At 49.2% G+C, this 17,769-nt stretch overlaps 13 protein-coding genes across 13 annotated transcripts; 10 read left to right on the top strand and 3 right to left on the bottom strand.

The window, feature by feature from the left end:
- Window positions 1-17: 17 nt before the first annotated feature.
- Window positions 18-527, top strand: Bathy07g04240 (predicted protein; the record flags this gene model as incomplete). The annotated part of the gene is made up of 1 exon (XM_007512099.1): window positions 18-527. The coding sequence occupies one exon, from the start codon at window positions 18-20 to the stop codon at window positions 525-527; it is 510 nt and encodes a 169-aa protein (XP_007512161.1).
- Window positions 528-862: 335 nt separating this feature from the next.
- On the top strand, window positions 863-2,008 carry Bathy07g04230 (predicted protein; the record flags this gene model as incomplete). The annotated part of the gene is made up of 1 exon (XM_007511808.1): window positions 863-2,008. One exon carries the CDS (start codon window positions 863-865, stop codon window positions 2,006-2,008), a length of 1,146 nt encoding a protein of 381 aa, XP_007511870.1.
- A 177-nt stretch (window positions 2,009-2,185) lies between these two features.
- On the top strand, window positions 2,186-2,593 carry Bathy07g04220 (predicted protein; the record flags this gene model as incomplete). The annotated part of the gene is made up of 1 exon (XM_007511951.1): window positions 2,186-2,593. The coding sequence occupies one exon, from the start codon at window positions 2,186-2,188 to the stop codon at window positions 2,591-2,593; it is 408 nt and encodes a 135-aa protein (XP_007512013.1).
- Window positions 2,594-2,744: 151 nt separating this feature from the next.
- Window positions 2,745-4,835, top strand: Bathy07g04210 (unknown protein; the record flags this gene model as incomplete). The annotated part of the gene is made up of 1 exon (XM_007511819.1): window positions 2,745-4,835. One exon carries the CDS (start codon window positions 2,745-2,747, stop codon window positions 4,833-4,835), a length of 2,091 nt encoding a protein of 696 aa, XP_007511881.1.
- Window positions 4,836-5,069: 234 nt separating this feature from the next.
- Bathy07g04200 (predicted protein) lies at window positions 5,070-6,068 on the top strand (the record flags this gene model as incomplete). The annotated part of the gene is made up of 1 exon (XM_007512212.1): window positions 5,070-6,068. One exon carries the CDS (start codon window positions 5,070-5,072, stop codon window positions 6,066-6,068), a length of 999 nt encoding a protein of 332 aa, XP_007512274.1.
- Window positions 6,069-6,150: 82 nt separating this feature from the next.
- On the top strand, window positions 6,151-6,309 carry Bathy07g04190 (unknown protein; the record flags this gene model as incomplete). The annotated part of the gene is made up of 1 exon (XM_007512022.1): window positions 6,151-6,309. One exon carries the CDS (start codon window positions 6,151-6,153, stop codon window positions 6,307-6,309), a length of 159 nt encoding a protein of 52 aa, XP_007512084.1.
- A 158-nt stretch (window positions 6,310-6,467) lies between these two features.
- On the top strand, window positions 6,468-6,689 carry Bathy07g04180 (predicted protein; the record flags this gene model as incomplete). Its single annotated transcript, XM_007511944.1, has 1 exon — window positions 6,468-6,689. One exon carries the CDS (start codon window positions 6,468-6,470, stop codon window positions 6,687-6,689), a length of 222 nt encoding a protein of 73 aa, XP_007512006.1.
- A 222-nt stretch (window positions 6,690-6,911) lies between these two features.
- Bathy07g04170 (unknown protein) lies at window positions 6,912-7,889 on the bottom strand (the record flags this gene model as incomplete). Its single annotated transcript, XM_007511790.1, has 1 exon — window positions 6,912-7,889. One exon carries the CDS (start codon window positions 7,887-7,889, stop codon window positions 6,912-6,914), a length of 978 nt encoding a protein of 325 aa, XP_007511852.1.
- Window positions 7,890-8,108: 219 nt separating this feature from the next.
- Bathy07g04160 (unknown protein) lies at window positions 8,109-10,751 on the top strand (the record flags this gene model as incomplete). The annotated part of the gene is made up of 1 exon (XM_007511838.1): window positions 8,109-10,751. The coding sequence occupies one exon, from the start codon at window positions 8,109-8,111 to the stop codon at window positions 10,749-10,751; it is 2,643 nt and encodes an 880-aa protein (XP_007511900.1).
- A 388-nt stretch (window positions 10,752-11,139) lies between these two features.
- Window positions 11,140-12,243, top strand: Bathy07g04150 (predicted protein; the record flags this gene model as incomplete). The annotated part of the gene is made up of 3 exons (XM_007512029.1): window positions 11,140-11,291; window positions 11,488-11,596; window positions 11,635-12,243. 3 exons carry the CDS (start codon window positions 11,140-11,142, stop codon window positions 12,241-12,243), a joined length of 870 nt encoding a protein of 289 aa, XP_007512091.1.
- A 539-nt stretch (window positions 12,244-12,782) lies between these two features.
- On the bottom strand, window positions 12,783-13,378 carry Bathy07g04140 (RING-box protein 1; the record flags this gene model as incomplete). Its single annotated transcript, XM_007511988.1, has 2 exons — window positions 12,783-12,926; window positions 13,133-13,378. 2 exons carry the CDS (start codon window positions 13,376-13,378, stop codon window positions 12,783-12,785), a joined length of 390 nt encoding a protein of 129 aa, XP_007512050.1.
- Window positions 13,379-13,775: 397 nt separating this feature from the next.
- Bathy07g04130 (possible psbY, PSII-Y, photosystem II polypeptide) lies at window positions 13,776-14,654 on the top strand (the record flags this gene model as incomplete). Its single annotated transcript, XM_007511922.1, has 2 exons — window positions 13,776-13,784; window positions 13,944-14,654. The coding sequence occupies 2 exons, from the start codon at window positions 13,776-13,778 to the stop codon at window positions 14,652-14,654; spliced, it is 720 nt and encodes a 239-aa protein (XP_007511984.1).
- Window positions 14,655-14,794: 140 nt separating this feature from the next.
- Bathy07g04120 (predicted protein) lies at window positions 14,795-17,272 on the bottom strand (the record flags this gene model as incomplete). The annotated part of the gene is made up of 1 exon (XM_007512007.1): window positions 14,795-17,272. One exon carries the CDS (start codon window positions 17,270-17,272, stop codon window positions 14,795-14,797), a length of 2,478 nt encoding a protein of 825 aa, XP_007512069.1.
- Between the last annotated feature and the right edge of the window lie 497 nt (window positions 17,273-17,769).

Raw genomic sequence — 17,769 nt, 5'->3', positions numbered from 1 at the left:
TTTCCGTCGTCTGCATCATGCCTCTGCCCAAAAACAGATCAAGAGGAGGAATAGGAGGACGAGGAGGACGACCAAAAAGGAAAAAAACGTTCAAGAACAACGCGAAAGGCGAGAGGAATACCAAAAGACGCGAGAAAGGAGGAGGCAAAGGAAGCACCACCTTTACGAAATTCATCCGCGCGTTCGTCGCGACCGCGTTCGTCTCTTGCGCTTTTATCTTCCAGAAAGAGGAGAAAAAGAGGAAACAGGAGGAAGAGCATGTGCGCAATCGATTGCGCTCGAAACCGATGTCAATCACGGAACACGGCGCCTGCCGAATGGACTGTCGCTTCGTCTCCAAGAAAGATATCAAAGACGCCTTGAAAGAAGGTCGGTTATCCAAACGACACTCCTCCTTCGACCAAAACAAGTTCGCATTCGAAAAAGGTCGCGTTCGAGCGATATTCGCAGAAAGCGAGGGAAACGAGACCGTCAGTGTAGTGACAGTGATTGACGTGGAGACCGATCATCCGTGCGGGCCGTGTTAGAGAGTAGCGGAAGATCCCGCTCGTCTTTCGACGCCGGACGAAGAGTTCGTTCGCCTTGGAGCGGCGCGGTCGCGTCGTTCGAGCGATATTCGCAGAAAACGAGGAAAACGAGACAAAAGTCAGTTTGGTGACGGTGATTGACGTGGAATGCGATCATCGGGCCGTGTGTGATGATACAAGAGAGAGTTTTAGACTATAGCAAAGAGCGCTTTAGAGCAGATAGTATGTGTAAAGTCCCCCAATTAAATTAGGTGTGAAAAGCTGATACACTTTTTCTTCATTTCCTCCGCGGTGTACGCGACGCGCGTGTATATATCAAAACAAATAGAACAGAGATGCAGGACATCGCGTCGCTCTCGAAAACGCTCTCTGACCAATCGTTACCGATCCAAGACCGGTTTCGAGCGCTGTTCACGTTGCGTTCGCTGGAAACGAACCAAGCGGCGGTCCAAGCGTTGATCGACGCATTGGCGGCGGATTCTTCTTCTTTGGATGATGATGATGATGGTGATATAAATGATGCGCATCAAAAGAGATCCCCCACACTTTCATCGTTACACGCGGACGCGTTGTTCAGACACGAAGTCGCGTTCGCTCTCGGACAAATGCGTGCGAAAGCGGCCACTGCGACCCTGATTTCAGTGCTGAAGAACCAAAGGGAACACGGGATGACGAGGCACGAGTGCGCGGAGGCGCTCGGGGCGATCGCGGACGAGACGTCGCTCGAAGTTCTGAGAGATATGCGAGAGGATTCGAAACACCGGGAAGTGAGGGAAACGGCGAGTTTAGCGCTGAGGAGAGTGGAATATATGGTTGGATCCCGGGATGAAAGTACCGCTACGAGTACTACCACCGCTACTAATACTACTACTTTTAATAATAGCACGGGCGCGATCGTTGGGAGTAAGAAAGAGAGCATTGGAAAAGTCGCAGCAGTAAATGAAGAACAAGAAGAAGAATTCGCGTATTCGGTGGATCCGGTGCCGGCGATGGACGAATCCATCGAAACGGAAACTTTAGCCGCGATAATTTTAGACGACGCCGCGGACATTTGGGACCGATACGCCGCCATGTTTGCCTTGCGGAACCGAGCGCAAAAGACGTTCGGTTTGGTTAAAAAAACGCAAGAAAACGAACAGTTAGTCCAGCTCTGTTCCTCCACGCTCGGCAAAACCTTGCGCTCGGAAACGGTCCAATCCGCGTTGCTCAAACACGAAATCTGTTACGTCCTCGGTCAACTCCGAGAAGACGACGACAACGAAATCGCGCGCAAAGCTCTGTTTGAATGTTTGGAAGACCCGAACGAACACGCCATGGTGCGCCACGAAGCCGCCGAGGCCATCGGCTCGCGAGGTGGCCGAGGCGCCGAGGCGCTTCTGCGTAAATATTTATCCTGCGAGGATCGAATCGTTAGCGAAAGTTGCGAAGTCGCGTTGGACATGTTGAAAGAAAACGAGGAAGGGTTCGTCGCCTTGGAGTAGTATACAGTTTTAGTTTTAGTTTTACACGTTTTAGTTTTAGTTTTAGTAGTAGTAGTAACAATGATAACCTTTCGTCCGTCGTCGATTTTGCGCTATTTTGCGTCTACTTTTCCTCAGTCAGTACATTTCCTCACTCCAATTCGCTCTCGAAAGAAACGAACAAACACAACAAATACAATGGATCCAACACCGCAGCGACAACACCAACAGAACCAACACCCAAAACCTCTGGCGCACAAAAAGCTCCCCCCCGAGGTCAACAGAATCCTTTACGTCCGCAACTTACCCTTCAACATCACCGACGAGGACATGTACGACATTTTCGGGAAGTACGGCGCGATTCGTCAAATACGGATCGGTCAAACTCGCGATACCAAAGGTACCGCGTACGTCGTGTACGAGGACATTTACGACGCCAAAGCCGCGTTGGAGAAGTTGAGCGGTTTTAACGTCGCGAATCGATATTTGATCGTTTTGTACTTCAACTTGAGTAAATTCGCGCAGAAGCAATTGGAGAAAGAGGAGGAGAATTTACGAAGATTGCAGAAGAAAGAAGGCGTGAGTGGTGAACAAACGCGGGAATAACGACAAAAGTCGGACGAAAGAGAAGAGTAGCGGAGAGTAGCGGAGTCACGATAGCGTAGAATTTAAGAGCATTTTGTAACGATAGAAAGAGAGTAGCGCAGAGAAAAGCTGAAAACACCTAATTAATCCTCACTACGAATCTCCCCTAAAGATGGCTTTAAAGAAGAAGAAGAAGAAGAAGAAGACGAAGAGTTCTCACGGGAATATTACTACTCATAATAACAACAACAACGAGGACAAAGACGACAACGACAGCAACGCGTTCTTTTCGCGCATTCGACGCATCAAAAGCAGATGGAATCAACGACGAAATTCATCGACTTTTAAGGAAGATTTCGTCGCGTTTTGTTCCAACAAAACCACCACAAAGCGGAATGATACCGATGATACCGATGATCAAAACGAGAAGTTGTTCTTAGTAGACGACGTCGTTTCTCAGGAATCCATCTCGGACCAGACGTACGCGATGAGTCGCGCGTACAAAATCGATCGATTGGGCGCGAAATTGGCGTTGGATTTAGCCTTGGGAAAGCAAACGGAAGTGAGACGAGTGTTCGAAGCGCTCAGAGGAGGAGAATCGAAAGGAAAAGAGGACGACGACGAGGAGGATGAAGAAGAAGAGGAACGGACGATGTTTGAGCGCGTGTTTGGAGACGGGTGTAAAAAAGTACCGAAATCGAACGACGTGCGCTTTCGAGCGCCGCTGGAGGCGTTGCGAGAGGCGTTGGATGTCGTGGATACTTTAGAGGAGAAGAAGAGGAGGAAAAGGAAGAAGAATGGAGAGGAGGTCGGTAGGAGTGGCGATGATGGCGAGAGTCACGCGAGCAGTGAATACGATTCAGACGATTCGGGCGATTCAGACGATGAAACGGAATATTCGACGGAGGATTTTCAATCGTCCGAGGCGTCGAGTTTGCTTTCGATTGGCGAACACGCTCGAACAATAAGAAAAGAGAAGAACAGCGAGAAAACGACAAGCACGCAAGAACAAACGACGACAACGAGTAGTAAATCCTTGTTTAGAGACGTCGTGTTTGCCGCTTACCACATCTTTGCGTTGAACGATGCCAAGAAGCAAGCGTTCGATAAGTGGATTTCAGACGACGTTAATCGATTATACGCTAAAGATTTACTCTTATCCGAGAAGGAAATCAAAGACGACGATAAGAAACCGTGCGCGGCGACTAGAGCGGAGTTTTTACGAGTCGCGTGCGCGTCGAGAGCGTCAAACGCGGAGAAAGTAGCTTTAGAAACGCTGGAAACACAATTCCCTCGTTGGCAAATACAAATCCAACGAGCGAAACGAAGACGAGACGTGTCGTCGAGAATAGCCAACGAACGATGGGTGCGTTTGTTACAGACGCACGCGTCCGAAATTCGACAAAAAGTAGAAGAGTTACCGGGAGATGCAGATTTTGCGTTGGCGTGGAAAAAAATGCGCGAGTTTACTCGGAAATTCGACGTCACCGAGGCGCAACAAAACGCGTACGCCGCGACCGATCCAATCGCACAAAAAGAAAGCGCCAGAGTCGCTGATGCGTGTCGAGCGATGCTTTTAGATGGGTTAAACGCCGCGTGTGGCGTCTCTATATCGAACTTAAGCATCGTCGAAGACGATTCGCAATATTACAACAGCGATGTGTTTGAAAAACAACGCCTTCTGATTGCTAAAGAGTGCGGCAGACCTTTGCGTTCGCTCGAAGCGCGATGCGCGCAAGCGAGGAAAGAAATCGGCACTTTGACGTCGCGCGCGTTCGCCGCCGCGCCAATCGTTTCCACCGCCGCCACCGCGTCTATGTTTCAAAATCTCTCTCTCCAATACGAGCTCCACGAAAAAGAGCAAATCCAAAACGAGCTCTTGGAGGAAGAATCCGTCGAACAGGAAGCGCGAACCGAACGCGAAAGACTGAAAAAGCAAGCCAAACTCGACCGCCTGCGAGAACTCGCCAGACGCAAACTCGAAAAAGAAAACGAACGAAAAAGAGCGGAAGAGGAACTCCTCCTGCGTAAAAAAGAAGACGAGCGTTTGCAAGAACTCGCCATCGAAGAGCGAAGAGCAGAAATCGCGCGCGTCGAAGCGCGAAGAAAAGCGCGAGACGTCGAAGAGCAACGTTTAATTTTGGAGGAAATCGAACGCCAAAACAAAGCGAACAAAACCTGGGCGGATTACGCCAGCGATAGCGAAGAGGACGATCTGAGCGATTTGAGAGCGTTCGTGGATAAGGTAAACATGAATGAATAGAAAATGGTAACATTTTAACGCAACGCGGAAAAGTAGTCATTTTAGAGTAGAATAGAGTAGACAGTTACCTCATTTCCTCACACGAACGCCCCGCACAACTGAACAAAAACACCAATGCCACCACCAAAGCCACCACCAAAACTGGCGAACGACCAAATAAGGCAAACGTTGAGAGGTGATTTCACGTTTAAACTTCGTAAAAAGAGGTTACATCCTCTTCGCGAGCTCCTCGCCATGCACGTTTGGCTCGGTTTGTTCCACGCAAACGCGATGATTGTTTCTGCGCTGATATTCATAGTTATGAAGGACGTATCAACTCCTTCGTTTAGGAACGGGTTGATTATCACGTACGTAACGATTTGCTTCCTCCCGAACAAGAAACCGTACCCGAAATGGGGATTACGCTTGGCCAATCACATCGTCCACGCAGCCATGCAGTATTTCCCGTTGAAGAACAAACACGTGAGCGAAGAGAAACATTTGAAGTTGATCGCAAACGGGACGCCTATTTTGATAGGTTTAGAACCACACGGCGTTTTACCGTTACAAATGGCCGCGATTGCGGATTATTACTTGTTCGACGGCGCGATACGGACGGCGAGAGATCACGAGTGTTTTAAAAATGAAGAGGAGAGACAGCGGTTGCGGGACGCCTTCGCGGTGTCGAGCGCGTTTGCGAGCTCGAGCATTTTTTACGTGCCGTTGGTGAGGCATTTGTGGCCGTGGTTAGGTTTAGATCCAATCAGTCGGTACCACGTGAAGAAAGTGTTATCGAACGGTGGGGTGGCGATTATCGTTCCTGGAGGCGTTTCGGAGGTTTTGAAGATGGAGAAAGAGAGAGAAGTCGTGTACTTGAGAAAACGGTACGGGTTCGTGAAAATCGCGATTCAATCCGGAGCGGCGTTAATGCCGGCGTACGCGTTCGGGGCGACGAGAACGTACAGTTGGTGGCGACTTGGCCCACCTCTGATGACGAAAAAGTTAGCCGAGCGAATCTCAAAGATTTTATTGTTCGCGCCGATCGTATTCTGGGGACGGTTCTTCGGACCGTGTCCGAGGCGAGGCCGAGTCGTCACCGTATACGGTCCTCCGATTGAAGTGAAACAAACGGACGATCCGACGCAGGAGTACGTGAGAGAGGTTTTAGACAAGTTCATAGAAGAGTTGGAGAAAGTCTATCGAGAGAATCGAGACGAGTTTGGGTATAAAGGTGTCGAGTTAGTCGTCGAATAGAAATACGAGTAATATGTAATATTAAAAGAGTCGTCTAGCCCTCATTTTAGTCCATACAACACACAAATCACTCATAAAAGAAATGGCATCTGGATTCGGCGCGAAAGGCTCCGAAGGGAGGTGTTATCCTCTCTGGCAAGGGTTTTCGAAGGTATATCGAGCTTTGATCTTACTTTTCTCGATGCGTGTACTCTCTCTCGTTCTCTCTCGTCCGCGCATACGCTGCAAAAGCGATCGATGACTTTTTCTCATCCGTTCGTTTTCCCCAACGGGTAGAGGTGAGACGACGTGATGTTTAAGAAACAAAACCGCGCTCTTCTTCTGCGCTGACACTTTAAACGCTTCTTTTAATACCAACACACGAACAACAACAACAACAACAACAACTTGAAACAGTGCATGTCAACCGCGCGAGACCCGTCGGAGTGCAAAGACTTCCGCGAGGACTATTTAGAGTGTCTTCACCACAAGAAGGAGTTTCAGAGGACGAACGCGGTTCAGGCGGAAGCGGATCGGCAACGAGGCGAAGAGGCGGGGAAGATTTTAGAGAAAGTTGAGAAACACATTTGGGACACGAGTTGGGGAGAGGTGAAAGGAAAAGATGAGGAGGAAAAGGCGTGATGAGGAGAATGCTGTTTTCTTTCGTCCCGGAGGAGAGCCGAATGTTTAGTTAGCAAGCGTAATCCTGTGTAATATTAGTATCCCCGCGTCGACGACGTAAACGACGACGCGAAACCACTTCTTTATTTAATGTGTGAAAAACTAATATGCGTGTGTGTTCTAAATCTAATACGCGGGCGGCGTCGTCTCTTTCTCTCGTCACCATCGTCATCGCCGTCGTCGTCATCCGGTCAACGCTCTGAGCATTTTGATCACCCTCCTCATTTCGCGTTTACCAAACTTATTGTTTTCGTCAAACTCGTCGAAGACGACGGGTGAGATTTCGTACACCTCTTCTTCGTCGTCGTCGTCGTCTTTTTTCTTCTCGAAACCAAACGCTCGTAAACATTTTTCGCCCTCGTCGCCGACGCTTTTGACCCTTTCCGTGAACGCTTTACCGCTCGTTTTAATTCGTCTGTATTTCGCGTCCTCCTTTTCGATCGCGTTGCTCGCGTACGCCGTGACTGTTTTCACCAAAGTCACGAACCGTTGTTGTTCTTGTTCTTGTTCTTGTTCGTCGTCGTCCTCGCCGCAAAAAATTTTCGCCTTTGCCTCGCTCAACGCCTCGAACGCGTCACGTTTCAATCGCTCGAATTTCTCCACGTTATACGCGTGCGTCTCTAAACCCTCTCTCAATTTCGCCTCGTTCGCGCCTTTTACGTCGCCTCCTTCTAACTGTACTTTTTGCCCGGTGTGTCCGTCGTACATTTGTGCGCACGGGAACCCAAAAACGCCCGCCTCGTTCGCTAAGCGTCGATTCATATCGCTCTCGTGTATGTTGCACTTCACGAATCCAACGTGTAAATCTTTATACTCTTTTGCCAATCGATCGAGTTTCGGCGCGAATTGCACGCACGGTTGGCAGTTGTTCATAGAAAACACTAAAACGATCACCGAACAACGAATCCCCCCCGCGTTGTTGTTGTTGGTATTCTTCGTCGTGCGCATCAAAATCTCTCGAAACTCCTCCCCGCCTCTTTGCAACTGTTTCACTTCCCCGTCTTCGGAAAGTCTCGTCGTCGTCGCTTTGCTCAGAGCACTTAAATCTTTCGATAAAAGCGCCAGGCGGAGTAATTCCGCGCAGGCCAGAGACGCGTCTTCTGAGTCGTCCTTCTTTTCCTCCTCCTTGTCTTCTTCGTCTTCTTTAGTCTCTTCGCTCATTGTTCGTAAACTTATGAGGGAAAATGCTTGACATTTCAACGCTTTCAATTAAACAACGGTGTAAGAAGTTAAACGACGGATGGAGGAGGCCTGAGAAGCGCTTTTACCCGAATACTACTCACAACACGCGCAACGAAGAAGAATCTCTCGGTGCTCTCTCTTTCGTGATGTTTTCGTGAAGGAGTTAGTGGTGGTATTGTATCGCGTCGTCATCGCGTCATGGCACATCTTCGGAAAAGTCTCAAAGGCGCAGGTGGACTTCCCGAGGAGGACGGAGAACACGAACGACGAGGACGAAAAGCAAATCTGAGGAGAAGTCATCGCGATATCAAAGGTAAAAGCAACAAAAGCACGGGGTCGAATACTAAAACGAAGAACGAGATTATCAAATCAGTCGCGATTGGAATCGTATGCGCAGCAATGTTGCAACTCCTGTTCGTGTTTTTCCTTCTGAGCGAAGATACGGACGAGTGGCGAGCGTCGGAGGCGTTTACCAAAACGAGGAGTTTCGGAGGAAGAAGAGGAGGAAATGATGAAGAAAAGAAGTTAACAGATGTATTTGAAGACGTTACGCACGACATCGACGGGTCCGTTCAATACGAACCTCCAATGAAACTGAACGCGTTCGGGTACGTGTATTGGCACCGAGACCCGGGCGAAGGCGTCGTCAATTGGCACTCGTCGTTGGCGGAAGTCTTACGGTTCGCGCGAGCGCACAGGAGAACGCTCATTAGTCCGTGCGTGAGGAACGGGCAGTTGAAACCGTGCGTGTACGACACGGACGACGCGTCGAGTTTGAGGACGAGCACGTGCAGGACGAAACGGGTCGGGTGTAAGTATCCCAGGAAAAGGAGGGAGAAAGATTTGGAGGTGGAGGATGATCTGAGCAGCGACGTGATGAGACCGATGACGTTGGCGCAGTATTACGATCAAGGACGTTTGAAAAGTTACGTGGACGATATGGTGAGCTACGAACAGTTCGCGGAGAGGGTTTTTGAACGCATTTTAGAGGACGAGAGAGGGAAGGAAGGGGAGAAGTTAACGACGAGAAAAGGAGGAGGAAGAGGAGGAGACAAAAAGAACAAATCGAAGAATAAAAAGAAATATCGCGCGTACAGAATGGATTGCAGTGGCGACCATTGCGTGTTACCGGAGGATGAAATGTGCGTACCACCTACGGAGGAAGAGCTGTACGACGAAAAAGGGGAGATTATGAAGAAATGGCGCGAAGACTTTGATTTCGATTGGCTCGAATACGCCGACGATTTAGAACATCCGGTGACTGCCTCTTCTTCCGGTAGTCCGCGAAAAGCTATGAAAGAGAGTAAAGCGTCGATTTCCATGCACGACGAAGACGACGAAGAACTGTATGCGAACATCATCAAGAAGCGCAACAGCAAACCCGACGACGAAGAAACGAAAAAGAGACGAAAAGCGCCTCTCGTTGGACGCGCGGATCTCGAAGAATTTGCGCGAAACGGTGGAGTCGTGCCAAAACGGCCAAAAGACGATAACGAAAGCAGGGAAGATGCGAGAGAGAAAAAGAAGACGACGAATCCGTTGCTGACTGTCGGCGACGACGAAGGGACTACCACTGAGACAAAAGACGAGGACCAAACTACTTCGTCGATGTCGTCGTTAGGTCGCCTCACCTTGGCTACGGATTCCGAAACCGTCGGTACGGACGTCATCGTATGCGACGATAAAAACCGATTCGTGACAAAAATTGCAATGATTTCGTATTTTCACGATAAAGCAGTCAGTTCGCGTCCGTTGACGGTGACCCGACGAGGTTTGATTCGCGCGTTAAACTCAACGAGAGTCGCGCCGAGAGAAGGCGCGAAACTCGAAACGCGTAGGAAAGAGTACGCCAAACGTGAAATGAACTTCATAAAAATAGAGCACCCAGACGCGTTTGAGCTGCTGGACGAAAACTTCATCAAAGGCTACGAGAACTGCGAGATTCACTTTTGCCACGCGGTTGTCCCAGACGAACCAGACGAAGCGCAATCGCTGTCCATGAAGACGTTAAAGAACGCGTTGAAGATGCGATACTTGGCGAAAGAAAACGAAAATCCTCTGATCAATTGGAAGATGAGCGTCAACGCGGCGTGGTACGATTTTACCAGCGACGAAGCGCGGTTGATGTACGCGACCGAAAAATGGTCGCGATACATCGAAAATATCGCCATCGATTTCCTCAGCTCGCGAAACTTGGCGCACCCGTACAAAGCGTTTCACTGGAAATCCAAAGGCTATTTGGATTGGCGATCGGCAGATTTGGAACAAGATGGCGTTTACGAACTCGCGACGCGCGAATTAGAACAAAAAAGCATGTGGTGCGCCTCTGAATTCGTGAAATCGGTGAGGATGGAAGGCGTGGACGCTAAAGCGCGCATCGCCCTCGTTTCTGACATCCCGGCAAATACCGACGGCGGCGAGGACGATAGCCGGCACTTGGTGAAACCGTTGACGCCTGGCAGAGAACCCGGCGACGTGGACCATCGCGTCATGCACATGCTTTGGGATTTACTCAACAAAACGTACTCCGACGACGACGAATTAGTGAAAGATGCCACGCTCAACTCTGCCAGCGCCTCTCGCCTTACCACCCGCGGCGTCGTCAAAATCGACGTCTCCAACCCGTACGCCATCTGGGCGAACACCACCGACTCGGGCGTCGTCGGCGTCGTCGACCACATCGTCGCCGAAAAAGCCGCAACTTTCGTCACGTGCGCCGACCCGACCGCCGAGTGCGCGCATTGCATGAACGTAGAGAGCGAGTTTTTAGCGAGCGTGTTAACGAAACGGCTCTTGGACCGAACGCCGAAAGCCAGGAACACGCTTTTGAAGTGGAGTTAGTTATACGTATAGTAGGATTAAAATTTTAGAACATTCACATTTTGAGCACGAGAGACTTTTCGCCTGTTTATACTCACTCTTGACCACCACCACTACGACGACGCGTTCTTTTAAACGCCCGACTACAGTGTGGTTGTTTCTGCTCCATTTTTTCATTTTTCTCTCTACACGAGACCGTCCGTTCAAAATTCGTCACTCTTGGAACACACACGCACACACCAAAACGCTTTTCTCTCGAGCGCGAGAGAGAAAGAGGACCCTTTTTTTTACCGAAGGCTTTTGGACGTTGTTGTTGTACACGACGACGAACAATCGAGACTCTTTCTTCTAAAGCTCTTTTCGCGTTCTTGTTCTCGGTGAAAGAGAGAAAGAGAGAGAGAATTATCAAATGGCGATTGGCGACGCTACTGCGCGGACGAATCCCCCGAACGATGATGGAGCGGCGCCTTTACCCATAGTCGCGACGGAAAATGCGACGGAAACCACCGATGGGGGGATAGACCGGTCCGTGCACCCGTCCGGCATCGTGCCCACTTTACAGTGCGTTCTTTTTTTGTTCTTTTATCGTTCTTTTATATGTATTCTCTAACGAGCGAGATGAGACGATGAGATCGTCTCGCCGTTTTGAATTCGATTGAATTCCAATCGTTGCCGCTTTCTGACACGAACACCCGACGTTCTCTCTAACTCTCTCTCTCTCTCACTGTATCTTTATTTCAAACAATATACAACACAGAAACATCGTGGCCACGGTGAACTTAGATTGCAAATTAGATTTGAAGACGATCGCGTTCCACGCGAGAAATGTAGAGTATAACCCAAAGGTATGCAGAGCCGTCGGTGGTGTCCAATTTTGACCTCTTTCGCGCTCTCGGAATTGAAGAAGGAAATAGTGAAGACTGACGCATTTTTACACCACTCTTTTCATCAAACTTTTCGGTGTGCTCTCTTAAATAAACAGCGTTTTGCAGCGGCGATCATGCGGATCAGAAACCCGAAAACGACGGCGCTGATCTTTGCGTCCGGGAAGATGGTGTGCACGGGCGCCAAGACGGAGGCGTTGGCGAGAGAGGCGGCGAGGAAGTACGCGAAAGTTATCATCAAGTTAGGATTTCCGGCGCAGTTTAAAGATTTTAAGATTCAAAACATGGTTGGGTCGTGCGATGTGAAGTTTCCAATACGATTAGAAGGTTTAGCGTGGTCGCACGGGCATTTCGCGCAGTACGAGCCGGAGTTGTTTCCCGGTTTGATTTATAGGATGCAGATGCCAAAAATCGTACTTTTGATTTTTGTCAGCGGGAAGATTGTGTTGACTGGAGGGAAAAGGAGAGAGGATATATACCAAGCGTTTGAGAATATATATCCGGTGTTGACGGAGTTTAAGAAATTGCAGTTGGAGTCGGACGAAGGGGACGCCGGGGGAGGCGCGGCTGGGGCGCCGAAGGCGCTTCCGGCGCCTTCGGCGAAGAGGGGCAGGAAACCGAAAGCTTAATTTAATTAATCATCATCATCATCAAAGATATAACAACAAATGCACAAACCGAAGAAGAAGAAGAAGAAGAAGAAGAAGAAAACGATACGAAAAACTCATGTACTAAAACGAAAAGAAAAAAAAGAGAACGTAGAAACGACACATTTAAGAAGAAAGGTGCGCGAGACGACGTGAAAGACCATCGTCATCGAAGACATCATTAGCAAACTTATATATACATGTAAACACACACACACACACATATATATATATGTAGGAAAAGAACGAGCGATGATAGAAAGCGAGAGAGTGCTTGTTGTAAGACATTATTACGTAAATACAGCTCGTCAAATATATCACTTCGTGTCTCTCTCTTTTGACTCAAAATCACAACGATATTAATAATCAATCTGGTGTTTATATGTGCCTAAGTTTTACATTTGATACCTCACGCGCCTCTCTCGTATCTGCTATTTTACTAAATACACCGACGAGGACGATGTAAACGACGATACTACCACCGCACTCCATCGCGTCCTCGTCTCTCTCTCTTCTTAATCTTAATCGTTCCCGCCCAACACCGGTAACTGTATCTTCTCCATCTTCATAAACTCCCACTCTTTTTGACACAACGGGCAAAACGACCGTTGTTTCAACCACTTGGAGATGCAATCTAAGTGGAACACGTGACCGCAGTTCCCCCACTGTACGTTTATTGAGACGAGACGAGAAAGAGCGCGAGCGCGGAATGCGCGTAAAGAGGTGGTCAGTTTTCCTCAGAGCAGAAGGAGATCTCGTTTTTGAATCTCTCAATCAAACACGAACGCGTTCGAAAACGCGCTTCTTTTCTCGAAAGGGCAAACGAAAGTAAAACGAGAGCAACATATGCGCGCATACTAGTAAAACGTACCGCGATGGACAACCCATCCGCGCCTTCTTGTTGACTGTTCGCTTGAAACTCGATCGACGGTTCGTGCAACGTATTTCTACAAATCGCGCACGAATCGAACGAGGTGCTCCACGACCACACCGCGACGGCGTTCCATTTTTTCACCTCGATTTTTCTTTTCGTAGTATTACTCGTCGCAGTTCCCGCTCCTGCTGCTCCGAGCGCCGTCTGTTCTCCTTTGTCCGCGTCCATGGCATCATCGACCATCTCTCTCTCACACGTAAAGGCGTTGTCTCACTTTAATCTGAAGAAAGAAAGAAAGAAAGAAAGAAAGAAAGAAAAGAGAGAAAAAAAGAAGCGAGACTAAAAATATTTTTAGGGTGTCCAACCCTAATTTCTTCGGAGAGAGAGATTTCTTTGCACAGAAGAGATTTTTAGATTTTGGATTTTTCGGTTCCTCTTTGCTTGTGCTAAATTCACCATCGCGAAAGCGCGTTATAACAGCACCTCTCACGTAGCGCGAACACGCGAATTATTATTAGTAGAATAAATGTTCACCCTGAGCACATCGTCGAGTGTTTTAGCTTCTTCTTCTTCGCGAAGTTTTACGTCGAAGAGAAGATGCGCTTCTTCGTCGAAGAGCGCGAGTTTGCGCGCGGTGAAAATGATGATGGTGCGCTTATTTTACGTGTTTACGCTCTCCTCCTCTCTCTGCTTTGTTTTTTTAACCAATCGGAAGATCATCGCGCGCGGAAAGATGCGAACGCGAGCCTGCGACGCGAAATAAAAACTCACCTTTCCTTTATAATTTCTCGTTCACAAATACGTGCAGTCTTCGGAAACGAAGGTTTCTAAAGAAGCGGCGAAAGTGGGGGCCGCCGTCGCGACGACGTCCGGTGCGCTCGGTTTCGCGCAATCGTCGTTTGCCTCGACGACGCAACCGGAAGAAGTTGTGAGTAACTTGGCGGGTATCGATGGCAGAATCGCCATCTTCTTCGTGTTCGCGCCGGTCCTCGGTTGGGTCGCGTATAACATCCTGGGCCCGGGTTTGAAGCAGCTCGACGATATGCAAGTCAAGAACGCGAAGAGAAAAGGTATCGTTGGTGGGGCGATTGGGAGCGCTTTGGGAGCGTCTTTGACGATGCAACCGGAAAGCGCGGACGCCGCGGAACAAGTCGTCGGGAACTTGGCGGGTATTGACGGTAGAATCGCCATCTTCTTCGTGTTCGCGCCGGTCCTCGGTTGGGTCGCGTATAACATCTTGGGCCCGGGTTTGAACCAGCTCGAAGATATGCAAAAGAAAAACGCGAAGAAAAGAGGGATCGTCGCCGGTTTGACGGGTTTGTCCGCGGCGTCGTTGATGGCGATGCCGGAGCAAGCTGATGCCGCGGAGCAAGTTGTTGGGAACTTGGCCGGCATCGATGGCAGAATCGCCATCTTTTTTGTGTTTGCGCCGGTCCTCGGTTGGGTCGCGTACAACATCTTGGGACCGGGTTTGAAGCAACTCGACGATATGCAAGTCAAGAACGCGAAGAGAAAGTAAAGAGAGAGAGAGAGAGTTATATAATCAGAAACCTATTTTGTTAGTATTGTAAATCTTATTATGCACAATACTGTATCGCTAATACTAATAATCTGTTTGTACATACAAGAAGACGAAACGCTCTTCGGCTGCGCAAAAATTTATCCAAACAAGTCGGCAAACGGATCCTTCTTCGCCGACGTTCGAGCTACGCCGCCGCTGATGGAAGATTGCGCGTTCGGTGACGATGGATCTTTATTATTGTTATTTTGCTGCTGCTGCTGCTGCTGCTGAGAAGTTTGACTGTTTCCTCCCACAGTGATTTCACCGAGCAAGTCGCCGAGTAAATCCACGTTCGGAGACGCCGTCGATGATGGCGGTGCCGCCGCTGTTGCCTGCGTCGCCTGCGCCGACGGTACGCCGGATAACAAATCGCCCAGCAAGTTAGAACTCGTGGTACTCGTTGGAGTATACGTAGTACTCGTAACTGGTGGTAGTTGCGAAGGTGTAGACGCCGCTGCTGTTTTCGGTCCTCCGAACAAATCGCTCGCGAGTTTTTGCTTCCTCTGTTCAGATTCGGAAATCTCCTCTTCTCTTTTCGCAGTCGTTGGCGCGCGCGGAGGAGGCGATATTGTCGGGAATGGTTGTTGTTGTCGTTGTTGTTGTGGTGGTTGTGGTTGTGGTTGTTCAGCGGACACTTCTGCTGCGGATGATAACACGATTTCTTCTTCTTTCACCTCTTCCGTCGCAATCTTCGGTTTCGAATACGGTTTAGCACCGTTTGCGAGCGCGCGTTGCGTGTACGCGTCGAGGGCTGAAAAATCAAACGACACCGTACTCGTCTTCGCTACGTTCGCAGTTGCCGAGGCAAAAAGCACCCCCAGTTCCGGATCTTTCGCGATTTGAAGTAAGTCGCTCGCCACGCGGTGCGTTCGAACGTCCGAGCTCGAGGCGCACCATTCAATCACTTTCAAAGCGCGTTCAGGGAATTGCGTTGATGCAGATTTTTGACGCATTTTCAAGTGCCAATACGCGTCTAATACGAGAGGAGCGTTTCGGACGTCGCTATCAAAAGGTATCGCTAACGTGTTCGATACGTTTTCAAACGCGGCGTTCGAGTATCGTCCAATTGCAAAGCACGCGATGTCGACGATTGCCCTGGGCAACGGTTTACACGCCTCTCGTTCGGTGCACATAATCGTCGCGTATAACGCGCTCGCTTCTCGACGCATCTCGTCGTCCGTAGACTCGTCTCCAGAAATGCCTTCTCTGAGCGTATTCTTCACCCGTTCGGCAATCAACGCCGAGGATTCGAATTCAGGAATCGTCGGCTCGTGTCCTTCGCCTTGTAACAACTCGATCACTTTATTCGTATTTTCTAAGAACCATTTCGCGTCCGGGGCAAACTTTTCGATCGTTTGACTCGTTTTCAACGCGAAGTCGGCGCGAACGTACCTATCGTTGGATTTGCGCAAAAAGCTCAACATCTTCTCGATGATCACGTCGCAGTTATTCGCGGTGGTTATCTTGGACAATAAGTCAAACGTTTTCGCTCTCACGGATTCGTCTTCACTATCCAACGAGTCTACTATGTGCATTTGATGCTCCGCCGCGCAATCCGGAAGTCTTGGCGCTAATTTTGCGAGCGCGTCCAACGCGGCGTACTTCAAATTCGCGTTGCGCCATCGATCCGAGCTACTCACGTTCGTTTTCACGTTCCCATCCTCTCCGACGCCTCGATTGATAAACTTTCTGACGATCCCTTCGCATTGCTCCAATAACTCTTTGTTTGGATAAATCTTCGCAATCGTAAACACGCACTCTAACAAAATCCCATCCCCGGTGCTACTCTTCGCCTTTTGCGCTTTCTTCATCGTCAACTGAATCACCTCGTACGCCTGTTTAGACGCCTCTCTGTCTCCACTTCCTAAAATGCCTAATATTTTCAAAATCTTAATCTGCGCGAACGGCGCGGGTACCTTGTGATAATCGTACGACGTCGGCAAGCGTCTCTCCACGATTTGTTTCAAAATCGATACGAAACTCGGGACCAAGTTTACGTACTTCCCCGCCTCTCTTTCGCACAAATCCCTCAACACGCACAAACTCGCAAACATCACGCTCGGATCGCGATCACACAACATCCTCCGAAACGCGTTCCCTAAATGACTCGTGCTCTCCGGCGAAAACATGGCAAACTTTTGCAAGCACAACACCGCCTTCTTTCTCACGTGCGCGTTCGCGTGGTCCAACAACTTCTCCACGCTCGGCAACAACGCCGGTATCGCGTTATTCTCGTCCGTGATCAACTTCGCGATCGCGTTCAACGCCGAGCACACCACCAAATATTCCTCGCTCGCCAAATCGTGTTGCATGGTATTAATCAACAACACGACCAACTCGCTCTTATCGTCCAAGACGTGCGAACACGCTAAATACGCCTGCCTCTTCACGCTCAAATCGCTCTCGTGCGTCGCTTTCACCGCGTAAATTTCCCCGAACGACGCGTCGTGATCCAGCATTTCCACGTACACGAGTCGTAAGAGGAGTTCTTTCAGAGTGTTTTTGTTCACTTTCGGGTGCGAGAGTAAGTGTTTCAGTAAGTGTGCCTCTCTTTTCACGATTTGGTCTTCGTCCATTTTGTTTTTACACTCGCCTGTTTAATCGTTCGTTAAATAGAGAGCAACCGCGCGCGGCGTTTAGTTTTACCAACGCGCATTCGAGAGAGAGATTTCGAGCGAAAACAGAACGAAAGGAACGCGACGAAAACCCGAGAGACTTTGAAAAGTCTTCTACGCTCAAAACGACTGAGATTTCCAAAAGAGGAATAACGGAAAAGAAGACAAAGACAAAGAACAACAACGCGCACCGATGGCTCGCACGAGCTCGTAAAACTCCGTGGATTTCAGTTTCATCGGCGGCACCGGTCGGTCGCCACCGAGGACGGAGAGTCTTCCTCCATCGGAAGCCGACGACATTTTTTATTCTTCACACCGATGGGTGATGTCTTTTCAACGAAGGAATTTAATTGTGTGGCGTTTTTCGGTCCTTTCGCGATTCGATGCTTTTGACTAAATATTTAGTATCACTACAATGAAAACTCTCTATCTCTCTCTCTCTCTCTTGCGACTATTTT

Source organism: Bathycoccus prasinos (assembly GCF_002220235.1).
Source record: "Bathycoccus prasinos genomic : Chromosome_7".
NCBI lineage: Eukaryota > Viridiplantae > Chlorophyta > Mamiellophyceae > Mamiellales > Bathycoccaceae > Bathycoccus > Bathycoccus prasinos.
Note: the sequence above shows the minus strand (reverse complement) of the source record. Positions and strands in the feature narration are given on the sequence as shown.